Below are 24061 nucleotides of genomic sequence, written 5' to 3'. Positions count from 1 at the left end.
GCCTATGTCAATCAAGACCTTTCATCCAGACCGTGCGAGCTGCTTTGGGGGTGCAAACCACCTTCCAAATGACAAGCGAGTGTCCTCCATTTGCATTTTCCGCGCCGTCGTCACCAGTCCTTTCCAAAGAACCCCTTGTGATATTGTTCAACTTGTTCCTCACCCACCTTAGCAAGGGAAGAAGCGCCATGTAGTATATTTCCAGGGCCATGATAATCGTCTTAGAGCATCTCTAGCAGAGCCCGTAAAAATGCAAACCGAAAAACTCGAGTTCAATTTTCCGAAAACGTGTTTACGGATCGCAAAACGGCTGATGCAGAACAGACCCGTAAACTAAAACCGAAAAACAGAATATTTGAAAAATCATCTTCTTCTTCACAATAACTATCCGGACCGCTGCCTAGATCTTTCCGTGCAGACCGGCGGCTGCGGCCCCGACTACAGCCGCGAGCTTAAAGGTCAAATGAGGACGGTCGCGCACGGCTCAACAAGGCGTAGATCCGGCCGGCCTGGCCGAACGCGGCCGGACACAACCGTAATTGCTGTTGCCGCTCCGCCTTGCTTACACCTGAAATTGATGCATACAGGTCGCAAGATTGATTGATTGCTGCTGCCTACCTGCAGCTCTTGGTCGCGCATACGCGTATGCGGCTGCTAGCTGCTCTTGGCCCGTATGCAGCTGCTAGCTGCTAGACGCGCGTATGCAGCAGCGCTCCGCAGCCTATCTGCCACCACGCCGCACCATAGCCTGCTTTGTCCGCCCGTCGCACGTCTCGTCTGCAGCCACGACCTTGGTCGTCGTCGAATAATTTTAGCAAAGCAGCCAGAAATCGGCGGCTGGAGGTGATTGTACGGACGGCGGCGCTGGAGAAGTCCGTTTAGTTTTGGGCCTGTAAACCACCCTTTGGTCTGTATTAGTAGGGGTCGAGTCTAAAATTTTTCGGGCCCCTTCGGGCCGGACGGCGAGTTCAGACTCTGTTCTGCGCCATTTTCAGTCCGAACCCGTAAATCGGCCGGAAAAATACGGTTCCGACGTGGTTTACGGGCTCTGTTAGAGATGCTCTTAGTGAGTACGACTTGTCCAACAGTCGTAAGGTTCTTTCCTTGACATCCATAATGATTTTTCCACCTTGTCTGTTATCGGTTGAAAATCCATCTTCCTCGGTCTTTTGTAGTGGAGAGGCAACACTAGATATTTTCTGGAAAGTGCAACATTTTTTGATGGAAAGATGTTGACACGGCCATCTAAGTAAATATGTTTGCAACGAATTGGCAAATTTTTCTTCGTGTTCCTGTTTATATGCAACAAAGCTGCATCCACACCTCCCCGTCTTGTTCGTGTTAGGAATTCAAGCTTCTTAGGGCATGGACAGCGGTGGCATACGGAACATGCTTTCCTCAAATAAAAAAGAGGTCTAAAGCATCATGATTAGTTTTATTTGATTCTTTGTCCAACGCAAGCTATAGCTAGCTCTGGCGCTCTGCAGTAAAAAGAAAGGAGGGCGTCAATCCTCCGTATCTCTATCTATCTCCCACGACATATGCTAGAGATCCCGCCTCCTACTGAAGCGACACTGACAAGCTGCGAAACGACTACTCTGACAATTCGAACCTACGTGGCCTGCGGAACAGCATGTTAGAGCTACGCGTTGGTCATGCCCTTTAAGCGCGAAGCCAATCAAACTACATGCACTTGTTCTTTTTTTGCGAATTAACTGCACAAACTTGTGCCTGAGAAGGTTTAGGCTAGTTCTTTTGGCGGCTTCTCCGAGAAGCTACCATCCCCCAACTTCCTGGAGAAGCCGCCCCCAAAATTTTGAAAGACTTTCGAAATGGTCTAGGCTAGACTAGTCCAGAAACCTCCCTAAATTTTGGGTGCGGCTTCTCCAGAAAGCTGGGGGAGAGCAGCTTCTCGGAGAAGCCGCAAAAAGAACTGAGCCTTAGCAGCTTCCATAGAACTGCAAGTCTGGCCCACCTGGCAGCCCCACGGGAACGCCGGCCGTTGCCACTCCCGTAGGAACCGTCGAATGCCTCTCCCAGCCCAGCCCACGAAGAGGAAGAGGCGCTGGCCGCTGGGGTCAAACGTTCAAAATTCGAAACCCGTCGTGGGCGTCTTCCCCTCCCCAACAAGGCAAGCAGCCCTCTCTCTCCCCAAAAGAACACGACTTTCTTTGACCCTCCCCTTGATTCGCGGACCTGCGGAGGAAGGAGCCAGCCCCATGGCGACGGAGACCGCCAGCGCCGGCCCGGGCGCCGCCTACGAGGAGGAGCGCAGGAAGCGGATCCTCGACAACCTCAAGCACCTCGAGGTACGCACGCACCAAAACAACCACCTTTCTTCCGTTCCACCCTCTCTCGATCTCTTCCCCCGACTCACATCCGGCAAAAGATCAACCATTTCGTGACGGCCCTCACTGGCCACCGCCGACTTTCTCCGCGGATTCTTCGCAGCGGCTCCGATTCCGATCTACGCACGCATTGGGGTTTTCAGGCCACTGATTTTCCTCTGTACCGTTCCCCTTTTTCTGCAGAGTCTGGGCATTTCCAAGATGGCCAAGAGCTTGGTCCAGGCGACCAGGCAGCAGGGCAAGGTACCTACTTTTCTCGCATCGCTTCAACTCGTCGGTCTGCCGTGGTTGGTTGCGGCGGGTTTGATTCGTCCTGCTGCGTTTCTGCAGAGCGCCCGTGCGAGCCCCAGGCCGAGGAAGAAGTTCGAGGCCGCCACCGAAGTCAGGCGCTCCTCCAGGGCCAAGACTACAGTTTCCTACAAGGAGGATGTGAGTTACTTTGCAAGATTCGCAGTTTTTCTTCTGTCAAGTTTACTGCTTGCTACCATGCTCTGTTTCAAGGAGGACGTATCCTTGTTCAAAGTTGTTTCTTTCGTTCTTGCAATCTGATGCATCGATTAGGCTGGGGTTTATGTTCCATGGGTGTCACACTCCCGTGCCCTCCTAACAGCCATGAAAAACATGTGCTACATGAAGTTGTATATTGCTGTTATGTTTTTAATTATACCTAAAATAACTGCAAATTAACAAATAATCTTACATATCTTGTTTTCTGAATTTCATGTCAACTTCAGATGAGTATTTGCCAAATGGGTCCTTAGTGCCTTGATTTTGTCCTCAGTTATAGTTTTACTTTGTTAGAGCTGTAGTGTTTCCTAGTTTTCATACTTTGTTTGAAGGAGATTCGCTTTTTTTTTTATGTGTACTGTGTTTGAAGGAAGATATATCCTGTTGAAAGTTGTCTCTTTCACTCTTGCAATCTGATGCATTAATTAGGCTCGGGTGAATGTTATATGGGTGACCAATTTGGGACTGTGGCGTCCTGTTCTGCGATTGTTTACATAGTTAAAATTGTGTGCTATATGAAGATAGTGTTGTTATGTTTCTACATATGTAGATAATAATTGCAGATTGAAAAAAACTTTCACATCCTCTGATGAGTATCTTATAAATGGCCTTACTCCTTAGTGCCTTTATTTTGTACCCCAAGTATAGTTTTACTTGTTTACAGTTGTAGTGTTTCCTAGTTGTCTTGTTCCCTTTGCAGGAGAGTCTCTGTTTTTTTTGGTCATGTTAAGTAGTTGCCATGCCCTGTCTGAAGGAGGATATATTCTGTTTACAGTTGTCTCTTTCATCCTTGCAATCTGATGCATTAATTGGGCTGGGGTTAATGTTGTTTGGGTGGGGGGCCGGCGTCCTGTGGTATGATTGCGTACATAGCTAAAATTGTTTGTTTTTATTTTGAGAGAATGAAACATATGCAATATGTAGTAAGATAGTGTTGTAATGTTTCTAATATGTAGATTATAATTGCAGATTGAAAAAAAACTTTCATATCCTGCTTTTGTGAAGTTCATGACGACCTCAGATGTATACTTTACACATGGGTCCTTAGTTCCTTGATTTTGTCCCCCTATTATAGTTTTACTTGGTTAGAGCTGTAATGCAAGGACACCCTTTCATTTTGTTCCTGAAGTAATGATTTGTTTTGCTTTGCAATTGATACTAAGTTGTCTTTGATTCTTCTCACAGTTACCTGAAGTTGACAATTTTGTGCGCCGCAGAAGGTAATACTTTCATTAGCTTTGTTGGATTATCTTGCACACGGTTGTCCCACCCTTGAAGTAATCGGCTACTTGCCTGTGTTGACCAGGGTTAGCAAAGGTCCAGACAATGGAAGGGGATACACTGGAAGAATTTCTTCTTATCAGCAACAAAAGCGTGCTTTTAAAAGAGCTGAGAAATTTCAAGATAGTCTGGACGCTGGCAACCTATCGTTTGTTAAGCCCATGGTTCGATCACATGTATCTGGCTGCTTTTGGCTTGTAAGTTGGTGCTCTCTGTATGCTGTTTAACTAATATTTATACATATTATTATCAACTAAAAAAGCATCATCAATTTTCTGTTATGCAAGGGTCTGCCTTCTAGGTTTTGCAAAGATCATCTGCCTCCCAGTGAGTATAAAATGGTGCTGGAGGATGAAGAGGGTGGTGAGTTTGATGTTGTATACATTGGAACTCGAACAGGTCTGAGTGGCGGATGGAGAGGCTTTTCGATGCACCATGATCTGGAAGATGGGGATTCATTGGTCTTTGAATTGGCTGAGCCTGATAGATTCAAGGTACTTTTTTTATACTTAGTTACTTACTAAGAAAACTTCCACATCATCATTGCAAAAACTGGTAATTATGTCCCAACTGACAATTAAGGAGCACAAACAGAACTACAGAAGTGAAAACAAAATCATAAATTTCTAACATGAATCCCTTTGAGTGAGTATGCAAGTATAATTAGGCAAGAGTCCCTTTGAGTGAGTATGCAAGTATAATTAGGCAAGAGCCCCTAATGTATCAATGTGAACATGGAATTGGCAAGTAAGAAAATATGTGTGCTATTCCTAATTTCTTATAGTATATTTGTACTACTGTAAGCTGAGGCACTGTGTTGCATGTGTACTCAAACATTGATAAACATCAGCCTAGCCATTTGTTCGTATGTATATTCAGCCACAGTTTTGGGGTTTGACTTACTTGCAAAGCTGCCATTCTTTATTTGTTGCAGGTTTACATTTTTAAAGCTATTGAGGATGCAAATGAAGCCAAGCCTGGTGATAAGACTGCTGATGTGGATACAATGGACAGCGATTCAGCCCAGGAAGAGCCTGACCAGACAGATTCACCTGCTTCTGAAGCCCCTTCTAGCCCTCAACCTCTCGTAGGAGCTAAACGAAGGAAGCTCCGTGGGAGATAGTAGTGTTCTTGTTAGATCCATCAGACCCAAAATATAGGTACTTAGGGCAAGTATGTTGTGTTGCTGTATCAGCAATGTGCTCTCCTACCAGGTCATCTGTTTTGCATCTTTTTGTTGGCCTCTTTCTGGAAATATGGGGTGTTCAGTAATTACCCTTCCATTGCCTAGATTTAACATGTAAAGATATCTTTCAGCACCAGTAATCGAGCACTCATAACCCCTCCATGTTATGCTAATTTGGTGTTTCAACCGCTGCAATGTTGGTTTCTCAATTCTGTTTACATGATTGGCGATGCTATTTTCTGTGTACTGTGTACATGTTCGAAGATAGATTCATAGCTCATGTCACTATTCCTCAGTTGTTCATTCACAATATATATTTTACATCAAACCTGACTAATTAATTAGTACTACAACACAAAGGATCCTAGTGTAACAAGTCAAGGCCACAAAACATCGTTGCATTTAAAAGTGACAACACCACGAAAACAGCAAGATCATCGAGGAGTCAGCACCCCAGAGAGCACACCACTGTTGGCATTGACACTGCCAGAAGTCTGTGAGACAAAGGAAGTTCCAGTTGCTGAAGCAGTTGACAAGGATTTGGTCATATCAGCCGAGTCTGTGTCTGTGGTCTCCAGCAAAACAAAATCCACCTCGGGCATCATCCTCATGATGGCCTCGAGTTCTCGGACGATCTCTGACATGGAAGGTCTGTCATCAGTCTCGTCCTGACAGCACTTGGTTGCTAGCAAGAGGAACCTGCTGATGCAGTCTGGAGGACACATGCCCATCCGGCTGTCAACGATTTCAGAAATATCGCCTGATTGGTACGCTTTGTTTACCTATAACATGCAAAATGTAGTTCTTTCAGTAGACTGTTGGTGTTCCACTCAAATTCATGTATACTGAATATTGTTGTCATTTTCTCTGCAGAAACGTATTAATCCACTGGTATCCACTCATTATAAGGTAACCACAGATAGCACTGTAGCACAACCATATTTATGCTTATATAGATTTCCAAAAGTTAGCTAAAACTACAGTTTGAAGTGATTGTTTACCTCTCTCACTATGTTTTTACCATGCTCAATTGGCTTCATCCCAGTCAGCATTTCAAGAAACACAACGCCAAGGCTATACACGTCACTCTTGTCCGTCAATTTATGAGTCAGGAAGTATTCTGGATCAAGATACCCCTGCCAAAAAGAAAGGAAACATTACTGCTCTGCAAGAAAGCAGGGCAACTGTAAGATCTCCGGTGTAACTAATACTTACCGGTGTGCCTTTAACAACAGTGGAAACATGACCTGCTAATGTCCCTTCAATATCTGGCACCGGAGCAAGCCTCGAAAGACCAAAGTCAGCCACCTTTGCAACAAATTTTGAGTCCAACAGAATGTTACTGGCCTTCACATCACGGTGAAATATAGGAGGGTTTGCATCAGTGTGTAGATACAGAATTCCCTTGGAAGCACCCAATGCAACGTGCAACCTCAAACCAAAGCCAGGAGATCGTTTGGACTTGGCTAGGATTGGAGAAAAAGAATGTAACATAAGGCAAGGCGCTGAATGTCGGAAAACATTTTGAACAAGTCAAATTATCCAGTTCTACACACTAAACTTTCAAGAGTTTCGAAGCATAATTAACTGGCACAAACACATCTATAAGTAAGATTCCTGAAACTGATGAATGTATAGATGATCTGGAAAATAAGAGCCCTTGCCCAGTTTGGGTGGGAGGCCAGGATTCGCCAACTAGGCCTACAAAATCCATGTAGTATTGAAAATAAAAATGTAACAGAAGTGAATAAAATTGGACAATATGGGCTCTCCGTGTACTTACAAGAAAGATGATCGCGTAAAGTGCCGTTTGGCATGAACTCATAAACTAGCATCTGCAAAACACATTTCACATGACAGCATGAGTACCGCAAGTTAATAGGCATGTTCTTCAGTGTAGCATAAAGCTCATCTGCTTATCTGTATGAATTTGAAAAAAATCATATATATATTAGTAGTTCAAACAAAAGAGATGTACCTGTTCATCTTCTTCATCACAATAACCAACTAATGAAACCAGATTCCGATGATGCAATCTGGATAACAACTCTATTTCTGTGCAGAACTCCTTTGAACCTTGCAGAGAATCCTCATGTGCCCGTTTGATTGCTACAATTTCTCCATCATCTAGAGTTCCTCTATAGACCTTTCCATAACCTCCTTGACCAACTTGAGCTAGTATATCAAAGTTATTGGTGGCCCTAGCCATTTCTTCAAATTTGAAGCACCTCACACCGTCAATTTTGACAGAAAATCTTGACACTGCAAATGGCAATGTGATACAAATCTTCAGGTGCTAACCCTTTAACAAGATGTCTACTAGCAACGTTTATTTGCTGAACCATCTTATTGCTTGCAAAAGGTATATAATGACTTACATGATCGTCTTGAAACTGTTCTACTTCTATGTCTTGAACGCCTTCTCATTATAAGAATAGTAACTACTGTAGAAAGTGCAAACGCGACAACTATTGTGCTTGCCAGGATACCACCCATCGCAGCCTTGCTTACGCCTGATGAAGCTGCATTTGGGTACTCTGCGAAAAACATGTCACACAAAATACATGTTACTACTAACTGATGGGAGTAACTGACCATAGTACAGTGAGGCCATAGAACTGAATGAATCACGAGTCAAATAATTATGTTTGCAATTTAATTAGCTTCAAAGTGAGCATACCATCTGCATAGGAACCAAGCGTGAAGTTGAGAAGCTCATATGGACCAAACAGATCTAGAAGAGTAATTTCCCATCCGGCAAGTACATGTCTGAGTCGCACAACCTCGGACATATTGAACAAACTTGTATTGCTTGGAAATAATTTCAGATGCATGTTGAGCCTTGGGCCCACCTCCCATATGTAATGCTCAATATGCAGCTGGTAAACAAACAGTTCCAATAAAGATGTTACGTCGACCCCAAAGGCACCTTCATATGGATAGAAGTCTGTGATTCCCGGACTCTTCAGTCGAAGTCCAACTCCAAGTGGCACGGCACAAAAACAAGGTATAGGAGATGACGGGTTGTACTCATAATTTTTATCCGTTGGGCAAGGCGAACAATTTAAGCTAGTTCCCTGTATCTGTTTAGAAGTTTGCTGGTTTGCTGACCGGGGTTGACAAAGGTTGTCTATTGGAGTTCCACTAGAATTCCCACATACAGGGTTTCCACTCAACCTACACAAATTGACAGCAGTAGTGATTACTATCCATTACATGTTTACAGTGAAATATAATTCCTCTACACACAAACTATCAATATGTTTATGTACGAATGCAAATTGCTAATGCATTGCATATATGAATGTGAGCGTACATTACAGTAACATTTTGGGGAGGATTAAATGCAGCTGGAATTGTCTTCAGAGAATTATTTTGGAAGTCCCTGCAAAATAAAATAGGTTTAAATTAAATTAAATTAAATATACTATATAGTAATTACTAGTGGAAAAAATCTGCAAAAGGGATCATACAGGATAAGGCTCCGATTTCCAGTAAGAATGACGTCATTCCAGATTGTTGAGGGAACAGCACCATCTAGATGATTGTTTTCAACAGACCTGCAAAATGAAATTATCACGTTGATAAAAAATACATAAAATTATATGCTTACTTGGAAGTCTTATGTATTTCCATATGTGCAAATATTTTTATGCAAATAAATAAGTCATACATGATATGACTTCATTTTTTAACGATAAAGGGTAATATATTAATATCAAGAAGTTATCAAGTACTTTTATATGGTTACATGGTATGAAATCATATCGAATGAAAAATAAAATAAGTATGATTTGTAAGATATATGTGAGTTGATCAAACTATTTAGTCTGGGAATAATACAGAAGCAGATGCAAAGTTGTATTCAGTATTCTAATTTAAGACAAAGATGTCTGAAACAAAATTTACTAAGCTGAGTGTTACACTTACAAAATCTGAAGATTAGGAAGTCCTGAGAAGTTAAATGGGACAGTTCCATTAAGCATGTTCTGTGACAAATCACTGCCAGAAAGCAGAAATTAGACAATGACTAAATAAACTAGACAAACAATATCAGAGGCACATACATTGTAGTGATGTTTGAAGCAAGCTTATTAGTCGGTATAGATCCTGTCAGCTTGTTCCAGCTAAGATCCCTGAAAATGCATGTGAATAATACTTTACAGTTTAGACACCTGTGGAGTTATTTCTTGAATTTAATGGACAGAAAAGGTGGTCACCCATTTTTACAGAAATTTTCAAATTCAGTAAATTTTTCAGCACAAATTACTACTCTCAAACACAAATCATCGTAATGAAAAGTACCAAGTGCCACGTTCAAAGTAGCAAGCACTGGCCATAACGTCAAAAGATACTAATGGGAAAGTAAAACTGAGTTGTACTTTCAGCAACACGTATACTCACAGATAGACAAGTTGAGAAATGCCACTCAGGTCAGGAATGGTGCCCTGCAAGCTGCAGTTTCTAAGACTCCTGATAACATAAGAAGTATTTTGACATATTCAGTTCAACTGTATATTATGCAAATGGATATTGGCATGTTGAAAAATCATCATATGAAGGTACTTAACGTTGTATAGAATATGGGTACAGAAATAAACTTACAGCTTCAGTAATGTTGATATGTTGTTGTATGTATTAGGGATGGAACTTCCGCTGAAGTTATTGTTGTCAGCCTGACTGGACACAAACATATGAATATAAGTAACGGGTGTTTTTTTTTATATGAGAAACTGTTTTCCTCAGCTTGGTAATGGGGTACATACAGTATTTTCAAAGCAGGTGCCCCCGCAAATTCGGGAGGAAGAGATCCAGACAGATTGTTATTATCAACAAGGCTGCAAAATTGCAAAATGTTAGTTATATTACGAAATAAAGACGATTCAATACTTTTTACTGAAACTTGCATAAGAAGAAAAATAGGGGAAGCAAATAGACTTCCACATACAGGTGAAGAAGCACTGGCAGTCTTGACAACTCAGATGGGATTTGTCCACTTAATGAATTGTTGTTCATGTGACTGAAATGAATCAAAAACTGATGTTAGGTTGGCAAAATGTACACAGTGATAGCAATTAGCAAACCATATAAAAAATGGAATGAACTATTCTTACATATGTTTCGCACTTCTTAGGTTGGCAAATGACTTCGGAATCGGGCCTACTATTTGGTTTTGGTCAACTTGTAACCTGTTTAAGTTTTGAAGGTTGCCAATCTCATCTGGTAAGGAACCAGAGAGCTGATTGCCATTCAGTAGTCTGCAAAATAAGTAAAATAATAATTAGCTTTGTCGGATAGGTAAAAGTAAGAAGTGGTGCTGGTATTCTTATATGAACACAACAAGGTTAACACATGATGGATGGTTCAAACGGGAGGTGAGAAGAAACAAATGTAGTACTTCTATGCAAAAGTAACTTGCAGAAGAAGTATTTGACAGCAAAGGAACAGAAATACAGTAACGTTGACCACAGTAAGTTAGGTAAGATTGTTTGAGTTTCTATAAGTCCAGTAGATACTTGGGCAACTGTCCTTGTGTAAAAGGGAAAGCGTGAAAATGTGAACCAAGAGCAGTGATCAAGTGCTAAAGCACAAGAAATGAAAATGTGACAGATTTTGTACTTTGGAAGGTTCATTGATTTCTATGCCTTGAAGAGGGGAAGTCAAGTCAACAGATAGGACTTACATTAGTTTGAGTGTAGTGATGTTGCCTATCTCTTTTGGGATGCTTCCTGATAAATTGTTCCACATAAAGTCCCTTCAAGAAAAACAACAGTTAGGTAATGTACAATAGAATAGCTTGAGGATAAAATTAATAGCTACTATAAGTCTATAAGCATGCCATAGACACAATAGACATCTGGATATAATAAAGTTTCAGAACATTATTGAGAACAAACTCTTCTCCCAGTAACCTCCCACCAAGTAGGACAGCTTAAGCCTTTTTTTTAATCAAATTTCTAATAAGTCACCATGAACTTATACATCTATTGAGAATACAGTGAAATGTATCCAGGCTTGATATTTAAGAAATGCGGAAGAACTTGAGGAATCAGCAACTTCACACATCAGAGTAGTACTTACAGTGTTTTCAGCTGAGATAGAAGACTGACCTCTGGTGCCAAAGTTCCAGACAGGTTCCTCTTAAACAGCTGTCTGCATTGAATAAAATATGCTATCAGGAACAACACAGAAATATGCCTTACCAAATAAGCTCCAGCAGTGACTTGGACCTGCAAATCTGGATCTTATGCAGGACTAGTGTTCCAGTTATTGTTGTAATATTTGACTCCATTTTCTACAACTAGTATCTGGTAGGAAAAATTACCAATATCAAGGGAGATGCAGACTTGCAGAGTTACCACTTACCGGTAAAGGCAAATGCTGTTTTACTTCTGAGTAAAATATTTACTATGTTGATGAGATACTTTTAGGGAATACATTTAGTTTTACATGAACAGCTTATGGGTGTGTGGATAAAATATGTACCGAAAAGGCTACTATTTATGAACAATATTTTCTGTTGTTTATCTCCAGTAGAGAGCTCAATTACGAAAATACAACAAACAAAGCAGAGTATAAAGAACAAAAATATACGTAGATACGTTGAAAAAATTAAATAGTAGTATTCATACAATTCTGTTACATGAAGATGTGCATCATTGGTTTTGTGGCAGAAAACTCCTGTCCAGTTTGATGTGCATGGATCTCCCCTGTTCCAGTTGTCAAGGTTATTCATAGGATCAAGTAAGCTTCCCTTGATAGCCCTGAGTGCATCGACTGCATTATGCGGAATAAAACATTCAGTTTGTATGAAAAGGTTTTGCAAATTTGCAGGTAAGAAACCCAAGATAGCATAGTGAAATAAAGTGCTATCTGCACTGAACATTACATATTTCTGTGGACAGGCATTGCTTGCTAGCAAAAGAAGTTGATTTTTCTTGTTACAAGTTCCATTAGCGAACTCGTTCATAGCACGATGGAAGCAGTGACATACAAGATTGTAAACTATGAAGTATGCACGCCAGCAAGGGATTGATTACCTTCTGAAGGGTCAGTACTCTGCCCCAGTGCAACGTCCAAACAAGGGAGCAAGGCGACCAGGATAACCACAGCACAGAGGTCACCTCCATAATTGGCCATGTTTCTCAGGGAATAATCAGCAGGAACTTCTCACATCCCCAAACGAAAAAACTCCCAAGCTGTGGATCCTAACCAAGAAAAACAAAACAGTGATTAATTGTGGTTCATTGCAACCGAAACTGTCCTTGATGCCGATGGTACGACAAGAAAACATATAGTATTAGAACTGTTTGTCCTTGCATGATATTTTTAATGGAAAGGGAGCTGATGCTCGAATATTGATAATAGTCACATGCACCGTGCACCTACCACTCATTTGCCCAGCAAGTAGGGCTCCTCTCAGAGCGATCAAATCAAACCTTTTTTTTTTGAAAAACAAATACTGAAAAACAGACGAGCATGAATATCTTACACGACGCTGATGGAAAAGTGTCAACAAAACTACCATGACAGTGATGATGCAGCGGTTAATATGGAACCTACACTTGAAAGAGTAAAATATTTTGTGACAGTTTTAGAACAAAGATCCAAAGGCAAAAGGGGACAGTCGGAAATGTCGGAAGGCATCAAATCAGAACCATCCGGAACAAAGATTTATCAACAAAAGATGAGAGCATGAGGGTTGAGGCGCAGCAGAATCTAACTTGACCAAGAACAGGATTATCAGAGACGCGCCTAAACGCCACCAGCATGCAGTAACCAGAAGGAAGAATTTCAGAGAGAACGGACGAACCTCGAAATCACACGCACAGAATTCCTGCTCGCAAGAAGAAGCCAGGAAAACCGGAGGGGGAAGGGGGTGGCAAGCCTTGCACCGCCGGCGTCTCCCCGGAGCCCGGATACCCTGCCCTCTTTGCTTACTCCGCCGCCGAGACACACGGGCACAGCGATTCTCGTCTAGCCTCCGGCAGTAATCCGGTCGCTGCGTCCGCGTAGCTGCGGGACCTGTGTCGTGCTGCCGTGCTGGTGGTAGCGAAGAGAGGAGGGTGGAGACAAAAGAGGGGACGAGGCGAGACTGGTTGATTGTAGGCGCCGTCGTGGCGCGCGTTATATTGGTCGGGGGATTTGGGAAGCTCGGCCTGGCTGCTGTCTGAGACTCTTGAGTGTAGAATTTCAGTAGTGCTGGAATTTCTTATGCGATTTGCATGCTGGCCCTTATAGAAACCTACTATTTCAATATCTACTTAGCCTGATCTAGCATCATTGTTTTCTTTTCTTTTACTTTGTGGGGTTCAGGTATCGATCTAGATATCTTGAAACCAGTGTAAAAACATTCTTGAGGAAAACTGCGTTGAGTAGATTTATCAAAAATACATTCAGGTTTTTGAAACTGTCGCATGCTCAAGTAAATAAGCAAAGTTTCTAAGAGAGGGTGAGGAGAAGAGACACGCCAAAACCCTAGCTAGCGGGGTTTTTCTATAGTTTCTCCCTCTTGCCTCTTTTCCTCTAGAACAATGACTAGTGGACGAGAGTATTCTTGCATTCTTTTTTTGATATTTCATTTTTTTGCATTTTTCTAGAGATTCTTTGTAGGATATTTTTGTTTCTAAATGCTCTGCAAAGAAATTAATGTCATTTATGATCAAGTGAAAAAATAACTAATATTGGAAGCACAATATACTATGGTTCCTTTTTCTGTGCTTGAAGAGTACCTCAGCCCTCCACCCATATCGAATATAACAATTTGCATCTCCTGATATCCCCTCCCACTACTACATCAACTAAAACTGAGTGAATCCCACTATTACCCATATTTATGCATCTGCGACACTACTTACCTTATTGAGTAAAAAAAAGTCTAGATTACGTATTATAGAATATATGGATCCCCTTTTCTGGTGTGTATGCATTGGGCAAGGTGTGAGGTGATAATCGGCGGTCAAAACTATCGTTATGAGGTCGAGGAATGGAAAAAATGGACAAAAGAAGTATAGAAATAATCGTCGATGACGTCGTCCGATCTTTACAACTTTTGTCGTGCCACATCGACGAAACACTCCTATCTTATCTGACAAAAACAAGGAAAATGCTAAACTACTGTCTTATATGTGAATTTTTGTAAACGTTCCACTAAAGGTGGTAATATTGTCACAAATGTACAACTGTAGGGGCAAAAGTGGAATTCACTTATTAAAATAAAAAACAGAGGTACTCCTTCTTAGGAGCATAGTCACCCCATACAATTCTTAAAGAACTCCTTTTTGCTCAAAGTTAACTCTCTACCTCCATGCAACACCCTCGTTGCCGAGACATGTCGCCATGATCGACCCGTGCACCTCTTCTACCAACGGACCAACACCTTAGTCAGTTGTCCCTCCTATTTGCGTCCTCTACACGATTCTCGGCTAAGTATGGTCATTGTAGCAGGATTTTGCCCCTGCAGCCTCGACGTGTATGTCACGAAGAAGTACAACATCAACCTTGCCAAGTAGTATTATTAAATCAAAAATAAAGCCGGCAAGAGCTGATACACAATAAATATCTTCACTTCAAATCTTTGTCGCAAGTTAAGGCTAAGCCTATGAACCCTAATTTTTGGAAAGGTCTTATGAAGATCAAAGAATAGTTTTTTTTATCGTGGCTCCTTTACCATAGGTAATGATGAAGCAATCCATTTTTTGGGAGGACACGTGGTTAGGCACCACACCACTTTCACGTCAGTATTCATCTATATACAACATAGCACAAAGGAAAAATGTTTCTGTTGCTAATGTGATATCTCGTGTGCCTTTACACGTAGGTCTTAGCAGGCTCTAATGGGTAGTAGAGGGGATAGATGGACCCACTTGTGTACCCAGCTGATGGATATGACACTTTGAACACAACCGGATAAATTTGTATGGAATTTAACTCTATCTGGTTTTGTTCGTTGTAAAGTTTCTTTATCTTGACTATATGAATGATCATACACAGTTTCTTCCTAAATACATTTAGAAAAAAAGTACTCCCTCCGATCCATATTAATTGACTTCAATATGGATGTATCTAGAACTAAAATGTGTCTAGATACATCCATATTAGAGTCAATTAATATGAACCGGAGGGAGTACCACTAAAGATAAAGATTTTTATGTGGTCATTATACCGCAAAGTTATGCTCACTAAGGATAACCTTGCAAAGAGAAACTGTCAGGAACAAAAAAATGTTACTTTTGTACTCAAGATGCATCAATACAACATGTATTCATATCATGTTCTTTTGCTAGAATAGTCTGGTGTATTGTGCCATATGGATTTATTATCATACAACCCACTCATATCACAAATTTATTTGGGAATTGGTCAACCGGGGTCACGAAAAAGGATAAGCCACACATTTGAGATGGAGCTTGTGCTTTTTATGGGCTGCCTCTGGAGCATGGCGGGGGGGGGGGGGGGGGCGGAGAAGTGGTGGATCTCGGCGGGGAAGAGGAGGGCGACAACATTAGATCGGGCTGCGGCGGCAAAGATCCATGGTCGCGAGGCGGCGGCGAAGAGGCTTGACCAGGCTTTCTTGGCGGGCAGCAGCCGGCCGTCTCCGCGTCGTGGGCGTGCGTAGTCGCTCTCCCGATGGCTTCCGGCCTTCACCGACCGGCCTTCACTGGCCGGCGGGTTGGAGGAGGAAGATGGACCGCGGTTCCTAACCATGGCAGCGGCGTGGGGGGCGGCTGTTCCAAATTTTATGGTGGTTGTCCTAGGGTTCTTCTTTTACGAAGATGAAGACCTTTCGGATGGCGATCTTTCATCATCTAGCCGAAATGATGAGTTCTGGAAGGCTCCGACGACGAATGGAATAGTGCATCTTTTGCCTGGAGTTCACGGGATCGGGTTGTATTCGGTCGCGCGCACCCATGCTTTTATTCCGACCGTTTGGTTCCGGAGGGAGCGGCGCGAAGCTCTGTTTTGTGTTGACATCAAGTGACTTTTTGGTCCATGGTGAAGTGAGAAGAGCAAAATATCATGAAGGCCAGACTGGGGGACTAGCCAAAGGAGGTTCAAGTCTCCGCGATGTTGAGGAACTTGCTTGGTGTTCCGGGCTTCGCAGCACTGGTATGAAAGTGGGGGCGGCACCACTGGTGAAGTTCAGAGTCCTACCTTTTAGGGTGAAAACCCAAGGTCTGGCCTTAACTGGTTGTGCCTGGAAATGACCTTGTTGGAGGCATTGTTTTGAGAGCGGGGACTATCTTCAGGGTGAAAACCTAAGATCTTTGATCGGGCGACGACGACGTTGGTGCACTGTTCCCTTCTTGCAGGTGTCGCTTTTGGAGGGTCTGTATTTCAGGTGTTGTCTTGGTGGTGGATGTATTGCTGTTGCTAGGCCTGAGATATTGTAGCGGGACTTTTGTTTCTTAGTTTTCTTTTCTCTTTTTTGGATGTGTGCATCCGTACTGCCATTAGGGTGTTGCGTTGTTGCACAGGCTGGGTATAATTGGTATCTTTTGATATTAATATATTCCCTTTATCGAAAAATGGGTAAACATGGAATATCATGAATGATTATTGTATCTTTAACAACGCAAAATCATCTTCTTTCATGCAGGTTATTCCCTTGGTCACTCATTGTCTCCGTATATGGTCTTACCTACAACCAATGGGCAAGCGAGATGATTTGGGTACTAGGTGCAACTGTCTAGAGATGGTTGCACGAGATATATACAACCAGAGCATCTGCATTTTGATCTTAGGCTTACATTTTAGTGCAGATGCACTTTATGCTATATTTCCTTTTTAGATGTTGATGATACATATATTGACCTTATGTGATCCGTGATGAAATAAGTTGTAAAAATTTCGTCATGTTTAATAAAACAATTAAAGCCGCATGCATCAATTGATGTAGATGCTGGGCCGTTGTCACCTTTTCGAAAAAGAATTGATCAAAATTCGAAGGTGGCATGTATCTCCTCACAGTCCTTGCAAGAGAGCATGCTCGCAATTTATTCTCTACCTGAACAATTGTAATTTCAAACAAAATTGTCCAAGCAATGTTAAGATACGACAATGGAAAGATGCAATAAAAGAAAGTATAAATTTACTAGCTTCCACATATCGTTATGGACAACTATGAGATATCTTTATTTTTATTTGTTAATATTTGAGAATTATATTTCATTAACAGAACTATAGTCGTAGCAAAATTTCCAACTCTAATAAAAAATAAACATCACATTTTCATTTTGATGGTTGCGAGAGACAATTTTCTAACGATATCTTGATGCATAGACTATCATAAAAAGACCAAATCAACCCTTTATATTAGCAATCCACATCAAGAAGATATATTCAAATAAGTTAGGTCTTTGTCTTATCCACACGAGCAATTATTGAGTCCCTCTCAGGAACCTATAAAAGAATCAAATAATTTAAGAATAACAAACAACACTCTAGATATCTTTGGGCCTGCTTTTAGTGTATTTTAACATTTTTCTAACAAGTAACATTTGAGCTAACTTCACATATATGATATTAAGGTTGTTAAATAAAATTATATATTGAACATTTGATGGAACCGTTTGTATTCTATCTCCATATACCATGAGAATAAATAAAAAAAAATTGTGGTCCTGGTTTGAGTGTCATTTAAAATAGAAAAAATAAAATATATTTATCATTATTAATCAGTTAGGAGGTTCACATATTTAGCCAATAGTATTATCTCTTTTTTCAATTCATGTCGACTAGATAGATTGTTTTTTGTCAGGACAAGGATAATTATGAAAATAATAAAATATAAAAAGAGAAGTTCTTTCTATAAGGTAGTGAAACATTAAGTGGTGACCATGAAGATATAATAAGACAAGAAAGTGATGTACAACTAACATATATCTATAATCTAGTTTAACTGTTGGGTTTTTGACAAATAGGCACACATGAGTCATCACACACTTTAAGAAGAGAATGCGTTATTTTCTCAAGAGCAATTATATCTCTTTGTCGAGAAAGTTCCCATACATATTGAAGAAACTGAAATAAATATGGGGACGAAAGACTCGTAACATTAACAAGAATACATCAGGCAATAAATATTGCATATTTGCACTTTTTTGTTGTCTCTAAGCCTACAACAAATGAAATGTAGAAAAATTAAACATGCACAAACTAAACCAATCTTCAAGGTTCTACAGGATGAATGGCCCATCCACCTTAATGGCTCATGGAATATAGTACTCTTAATTTCAAGAATATTCATTGCATAGGTTTGATTTAAATTTACTGACATGAGAATTTTGAAGCCTTCATGAAATGTATGATTATTTGCCGAACCTGTAGTTTATGAGAAGACCGCTGGTAAAATCTTTAATGCTGACATCTTATCCACTATATATAGTTGACCTAGGTTGATTGCAGTTCATCTAACTGGCGCGATCTACGCAGATGACCACCTTAAACAACACGTACACGACAATTACATGGATGTTCTCCAGAGTTTATCTAACGGTGGAATGTATTGTTGGGTACATGATGTGTAGGTGCCGCTGGGTTAGGGCGAATCATTGGTAAACTAGGACGCTTGTTCTCAAAATAACAGGTGAAATTCAAACTTTTTCATTCTTATTTTCAGAAAACTTAGTAAATGTGTATATTATTATGTGAAAATTATATGGGTATGTTTCAACCCAATATCTATATGCGTGATTTCTTCTTTAAATCTACCAATATGATTTTTCTAAGATCTAGAAAATACGGATTCTCAAAGAGGATTGGACTAATTGTGTGGATTTTGTGTCTAGATGTCTCCTGTCCAGATTCTGAGACCAGAATTTGCATCTTTCGAACGGGGATGTGGTGGACATTTCTTAACAATACATTAGTGTCGATCATTTTCTTGAACACTGTTTGTGTCGAATTTTTAGTAGAAAGAATGACGGGGGCCCTTAGATTTTCTAAATGAACTAGCGCCGCCTCTCTCCTCCCCTCCTCCCATTCGACGCCGGGCGTTGCTGCTGGCAGCGGACGGCCTTTCCCCGAGAGCGAGGACTGTGGCACAGTGTGTGGTGGCCCGTGGCGGTTGTTGTATTGTGATCCAAATTCATATACCAAAGGGAGGCTAACTTCTGACGAGCGGGGCGAGGCCCGTCGCCGGTAGGTTTGGGCCGAAGCGTAAAACTAATGCTTCCTAATTGGTGAATGAATTCTGCAAAATTATATGTTTGGTGATATGAATTCTGCAAAATTATATGTTCTTAGAGGTAGCACTTTATCTAGTATTGTTGCTGCTGTTATTTCTGATGAACCTGGTAAACCTAATCTGTGACATATGCGTCTTGGACATATGAGTGAACATGGCATGGCAGAATTGCATATGAGAGACCTGCTAGATGGCTGCAATTTGAGTAAGTTTGAGTTCTGTGAGCACTGCATTTTTGGTAAGCATAAAAGAGTTAAATTCAATGCTTTCGTTCATACCACCAAAGGGATTTTAGATTAGGGATTTCTATTTTCGTGCCCCTGGTTCGTTAGTTGTACTCAGTTTTCCCCAGTCCCTTAGTTTTTCCTCAGTTTTCCCCTCCTCTAGTTTGAAACACGCACAAGTGCTGGAACGGCCGGTTGCCGTCAGGTCAGAGGCCTTGACCGTTAGTCTGACCGGTGGGGCTGCACAGGGGCAGCTCCTCCCTGACGGGTAGGGTCAGGAGACACATCGGAGCAGCCATCCATCTATCGCTGACGTGTGGGCCGTTTTATTTCATGATTTTATACGCGGTGCTGCCAATGACAAATGGGGCCGCTCTATAGGGCTGCCGCAGCCAATGACCAGTGGGGTCGTATATTTTTCAGGAAAACTCATATATTGCCGCTCTGTGGTGCCTCCGCAGCCAATGACCAGTGGGGTCGTCTATTTTTCAGGAAAACTCACATATATTGCCGCTCTGTGGGTCTGCCGCAGCCAATGACCAGTGGGGTCGTCTATTTATTTAGAGAAAATCATATATTGCCGCTCTGTGGGGCCTCCACAGCCAATGACCAGTGGGGTCGTCTATTTTTCAGGAAAAGACACATATTGCCGCTCTGTGGGGCTGCCGCAGCCAATGACCAGTGGGGTCGTCTATTTATTTAGAGAGAAAAAATCATATATTGCCGCTCTGTGGGGCCTGCGCAGCCAATGACCAGTGGGGTCATCTATTTTTCAGGAAAACTCACATATTGCCACTCTGATATATGTCTTTAGAGAATATCATAGAGAGAAGCAACAAGTTCGCTAATTAATTATTCTTAAGCTAGACCGGAGAACCGCTGGCAGCTCGTTCTCCACCGTCGGACGGAGCAGCCATCGCCGGCGCCTCGTCGCGCCGCCAGCTCTGTCCCCCGGCGGCGTCGGAGGAACTGCGGCGCTGCACGTCAACCACGGCTCCAACACTTCTTTCGTCCGCACGCATTGTACCCACCGCAGGAAAGTCCGCCGCAAGCAGATCCGCCGCCCACGACGACCAGGATTTGTTCCGCGCACCAATTGGTATAGCTTGGTAAGACCTCCGCTTCTGCCTCCCCCGCCCCCTAATCGATTCGGTTTCCGTAATTTATTGGAGTTTGCAGGTACGAAATAGTCCTCAATGTCTGGTCGTAGCGGGTACACCGGCGAGGGTGGCGATTCGATCATGTCGTGGCCACGTTCTACTTCTCCTACCTCGTCGGAAGTGCAGGTATCTAGCTTCAGCTCTCCGTACTACCGTTGAATTTGAAGTTCCGCCATGGCCTCGTTGGAGTGATTTCGGTTGTTCTTTTTTCCATTATTGTTACGAGTTAGCCGGGCAAGCCGATGATCCATGGTACATTGCATACCAAGATGAATCAACCCGGTGGTGTAGCCAGAGGATGGATTTGGAGGAGAAGGTGGCCAATTTAGGTGATGAATTGGCCCGTAAAACCTGATGATATTCGAGCTGAAGCGTATTGTGGAGGAAGAAAAGAAGAATTCAGAGCTTATTCGCAAGGAGAACTTGAGAGTTGAGACAGATCTTGCCGTATTTGATCAAGTGGTAGAAAATCTAGAACATTAACTTAAAGTGATGGGAGAGGAGAAAAGTAGATTCATCTGTGCAGTTTTATTAGGTGTCATCCCTGTCCTAGCAGTTATGTGGTTCTGGTAGACGATTTAGTATAGAATTGTTATTCAGTAGATGGCTCTAAGCACTGTATTTTGGTGTACAATTTCCTACTTGTGCTAAGTAATGCGCACGATAATTTTAGCATGCATGAACATTTTATAAAAGTGAAGGGATCCCAAAAGTGAAAGTATGTACCAGCCTCCGGATCAAATACATATCAATATCTTCCCAATCAAGTTGGGATAGAATTCAAATCATACATACGGATGTACATGGACACATCAAGAACGTGGAGAAGCTTTTTTTGAGACGGAGGTAGTAGTTCGAACAATTTTATCCCAATTGGAAATTGAAAAATACAAATTTATCATAATTTATCCCAATTTGCGGCGTCGAACGCGGCCGCGCAGCGATGGGCAAGAAAGGCCGGGACGACGGGCGGCTGAGGGGTGGTCATCTGCGCCATCCGCCGTTGAAGCGATGTTATCGGCGATGGCTTCAATGTTTGTGGCATCGATGACCATTGTCGGAACCGCCGCTGTCTTGGTGTACTTCATCAGCGACGGATCTGCGGAGGGCTAGATCGGCGGCTTTGCAGCGCGGTTGTAGACGATGGCTTCAATCGTCTTGGCATCGATTCACACTCTCGGCACCGGAAGTGAGACATCAACAGGCTCCGACATTGAAGGCTGGGTCTGCGCCGTCGAAGCGATGTTGTAGGCGATGGCTTCGATGTTCGTGGCATCGATGACCACTGTCGGCACGGCCGCCGTCTTGGTGTTCTTCATCATTCAACAGATCTGAGAATAGAATCGAAAGTGAGACATAGAGAGACATTTCAACTATTTCTGACGGTTAGATCCTCACCGGCACTCTTAGATCCACGCCGCACGCACGGTTAGATCCGCGCCGCCGCACGCCGCCGCACGCACGGTTAGATCCGCGCCGCCGCACGCCACCGCACGCACGGTTAGATCCGCGCCGCCGCACACACGGTTAGATCCGCGCCACCGCACGCCGCCGCACGCACGGTTAGATCCGTGCCGCCGCACGCACGGTTAGATCCGCGCCGCCGCGACCGCCGGAGTAAGAGAAGAAATACGAGAGAGGAAGATGCGACTGGAATATGCGACTGCCAGGGTTGGTAGGTATGTGCTCTGCTCTTGTCTCCGTATGCGTCCATCGTGGTAGAGAGAGAGATACAGGCCGTCCGATCATAAATGATCGAACGGTGCAAGCGTTCGTTGAGCTTTCAACCAACCAAGATCCGTGTGACATACATCTCGACCAATCGAGAGATCAGCCGGTGAGTACAAGTTAGGAAAAGCTGAGTAGAACTAAGAGGGGGAAAAGTGAGGAAATGTTTATCGGAAGGGCAAAACCGAGTAGGACCGAGTAAAACAAGTGGGCCCGGAGGGGGAAAACCGAGTAACACTAAGTAAAACGAGGGGCACCCAAATAATAAAGGGACTAAGGGAAATTGAAGCTTTTGGCATAAAAATTGTAAAATTGTGTTATTTGAACAATATATTACATTTTGGCCGACTAGATATTGTTTGCAACTCAAAGATACACAAGTGTGACGAATTTGGACTCATTTGGACAAAGTTTGTAAGCATAGTGGGTATTTGGGAGGTGTATTGAGTAGAAAGCCCTGCATCTTCATATCTAGTAGCTCATGGACTAGGAAGTGGTTTTGAAGCTTTTGGCATAAAAACTTCATATCTCTATATTTCCTTTTCCATTATTATTTCTCTAGGTTGTAGGTAACATAACAAGGCTCCATGGGAAGGTTCCACCATGTTTTGAATTATTTTGAATTGAACCCTAAAACCCTAAAACCCTAAACCCTAGAGAAAATGATAAATGTGGCTGAAATGTGGCATACAAATTGTTCATACAATATCAAATTGTTGAACACAAAGGCATCCCCAATACAAATTGTTCATACAAATTCAAATTGTTCATACAAATTCAAATTGTTCAACACAAAGGCATCCTCAATACAAAGGGAACCCCAATACAAATTGTTCAACACAAAGGGATCGCCAATACAAAGGGAACCCCAATACAAATTGTTCATACAAATTCAAATTAGTTGTTCGAATAAAATCTTTCTCTTGCTCCCGGTGTGACTCGCCGGGCCACCACCTTACTCCGGGTAACCCTACCAGGGATATTACCAGTGTCTACCTTCCTTTTGCCCTCTTTCTTGTTCTTCTTCTTCTGCAAAGCTTGTGCTTTTTCTTCTGCCATGTACTCTTCGAAGTTAGGTTCTATCATGGCCTTAGTACTTTCGAGGCATTCTCGACTATACTGTTCCCTCTCCTCTAGACTCATCGGTTGAAGCAATTCTACATCCATCTGTTCCCTCTGCTCTCGATCCATCGGTTCAAGCAGCTCTACATACATCCGTTCCCTCCGCTCTCGATCCATCGGTTCAATCTCCTCATGTTCAATTGTCGCTTCAATCTCCTCTCGCATTTGCTCGCTTCAATCTCCTCATGTTGAACTCGTCGCTTCAATCTCCTCTCGCATTTGCTGCTTCAATCACCTCATGTTGAACTCGCTGCTTCAATCTCAAGTTGAATTGTCTGCTTCATTCTCTTCTGCATTTTCTCGCTCCCGCCTGATCT

At 42.4% G+C, this 24061-nt stretch overlaps 2 protein-coding genes across 5 annotated transcripts; one reads left to right on the top strand and one right to left on the bottom strand.

Annotated features, from left to right (window-relative positions):
• The first annotated feature begins 2219 nt into the window (after positions 1–2219).
• On the top strand, positions 2220–5259 carry LOC124706489 (B3 domain-containing protein Os05g0481400-like). The gene is made up of 7 exons (XM_047238153.1): positions 2220–2309; positions 2532–2591; positions 2679–2777; positions 4041–4075; positions 4162–4333; positions 4424–4630; positions 5071–5259. Exons 1-7 carry the CDS (start codon positions 2220–2222, stop codon positions 5257–5259), a joined length of 852 nt encoding a protein of 283 aa, XP_047094109.1.
• Positions 5260–5582: 323 nt separating this feature from the next.
• On the bottom strand, positions 5583–13400 carry LOC124707689 (probable LRR receptor-like serine/threonine-protein kinase At1g06840). Of its 4 annotated transcripts, none has more exons than XM_047239352.1 (21): positions 13136–13400; positions 12363–12530; positions 11955–12099; positions 11404–11475; positions 11006–11077; positions 10437–10580; positions 10271–10342; positions 10089–10160; positions 9928–10002; positions 9727–9795; positions 9390–9458; positions 9253–9324; positions 8796–8882; positions 8639–8707; positions 8003–8499; positions 7701–7859; positions 7301–7584; positions 7106–7157; positions 6538–6788; positions 6324–6458; positions 5583–6104 (listed from the first exon to the last, which is right to left on the bottom strand). In XM_047239352.1, exons 2-21 carry the CDS (start codon positions 12460–12462, stop codon positions 5757–5759), a joined length of 2844 nt encoding a protein of 947 aa, XP_047095308.1. In that variant the 5' UTR covers positions 12463–12530; positions 13136–13400; the 3' UTR covers positions 5583–5756. The 4 variants fall into 4 exon arrangements, with proteins under 4 accessions (XP_047095308.1, XP_047095309.1, XP_047095310.1 ...); XM_047239353.1 differs by having other exon boundaries at positions 12363–12521; XM_047239354.1 differs by lacking the exons at positions 12363–12530; positions 13136–13400 and having other exon boundaries at positions 11433–11475; positions 11955–12025.
• Between the last annotated feature and the right edge of the window lie 10661 nt (positions 13401–24061).

The sequence above is a fragment of the Lolium rigidum genome, chromosome 4 (genome assembly GCF_022539505.1).
Source record: "Lolium rigidum isolate FL_2022 chromosome 4, APGP_CSIRO_Lrig_0.1, whole genome shotgun sequence".
Lineage (NCBI taxonomy): Eukaryota > Viridiplantae > Streptophyta > Magnoliopsida > Poales > Poaceae > Lolium > Lolium rigidum.
This window is presented reverse-complemented; position numbering and strand designations above follow the sequence as displayed.

Coding starts and splice junctions, on each gene's coding strand:
- LOC124706489 (XM_047238153.1), top strand. CDS start 2,220: ATGGCGACGGAGACCGCCAGCGCCGGCCCGGGCGCCGCCTACGAGGAG. Junction 2,310..2,531: donor ACAACCTCAAGCACCTCGAG/GTACGCACGCAC, acceptor CTTTTTCTGCAG/AGTCTGGGCATTTCCAAGAT. Junction 2,592..2,678: donor CGACCAGGCAGCAGGGCAAG/GTACCTACTTTT, acceptor GCGTTTCTGCAG/AGCGCCCGTGCGAGCCCCAG.
- LOC124707689 (XM_047239352.1), bottom strand. CDS start 12,462: ATGGCCAATTATGGAGGTGACCTCTGTGCTGTGGTTATCCTGGTCGCC. Junction 10,581..11,005: donor ATCACTACACTCAAACTAAT/GTAAGTCCTATC, acceptor CTTATTTTGCAG/ACTACTGAATGGCAATCAGC. Junction 6,789..7,105: donor TTTACGCGATCATCTTTCTT/GTAAGTACACGG, acceptor CTCCAATCCTAG/CCAAGTCCAAACGATCTCCT.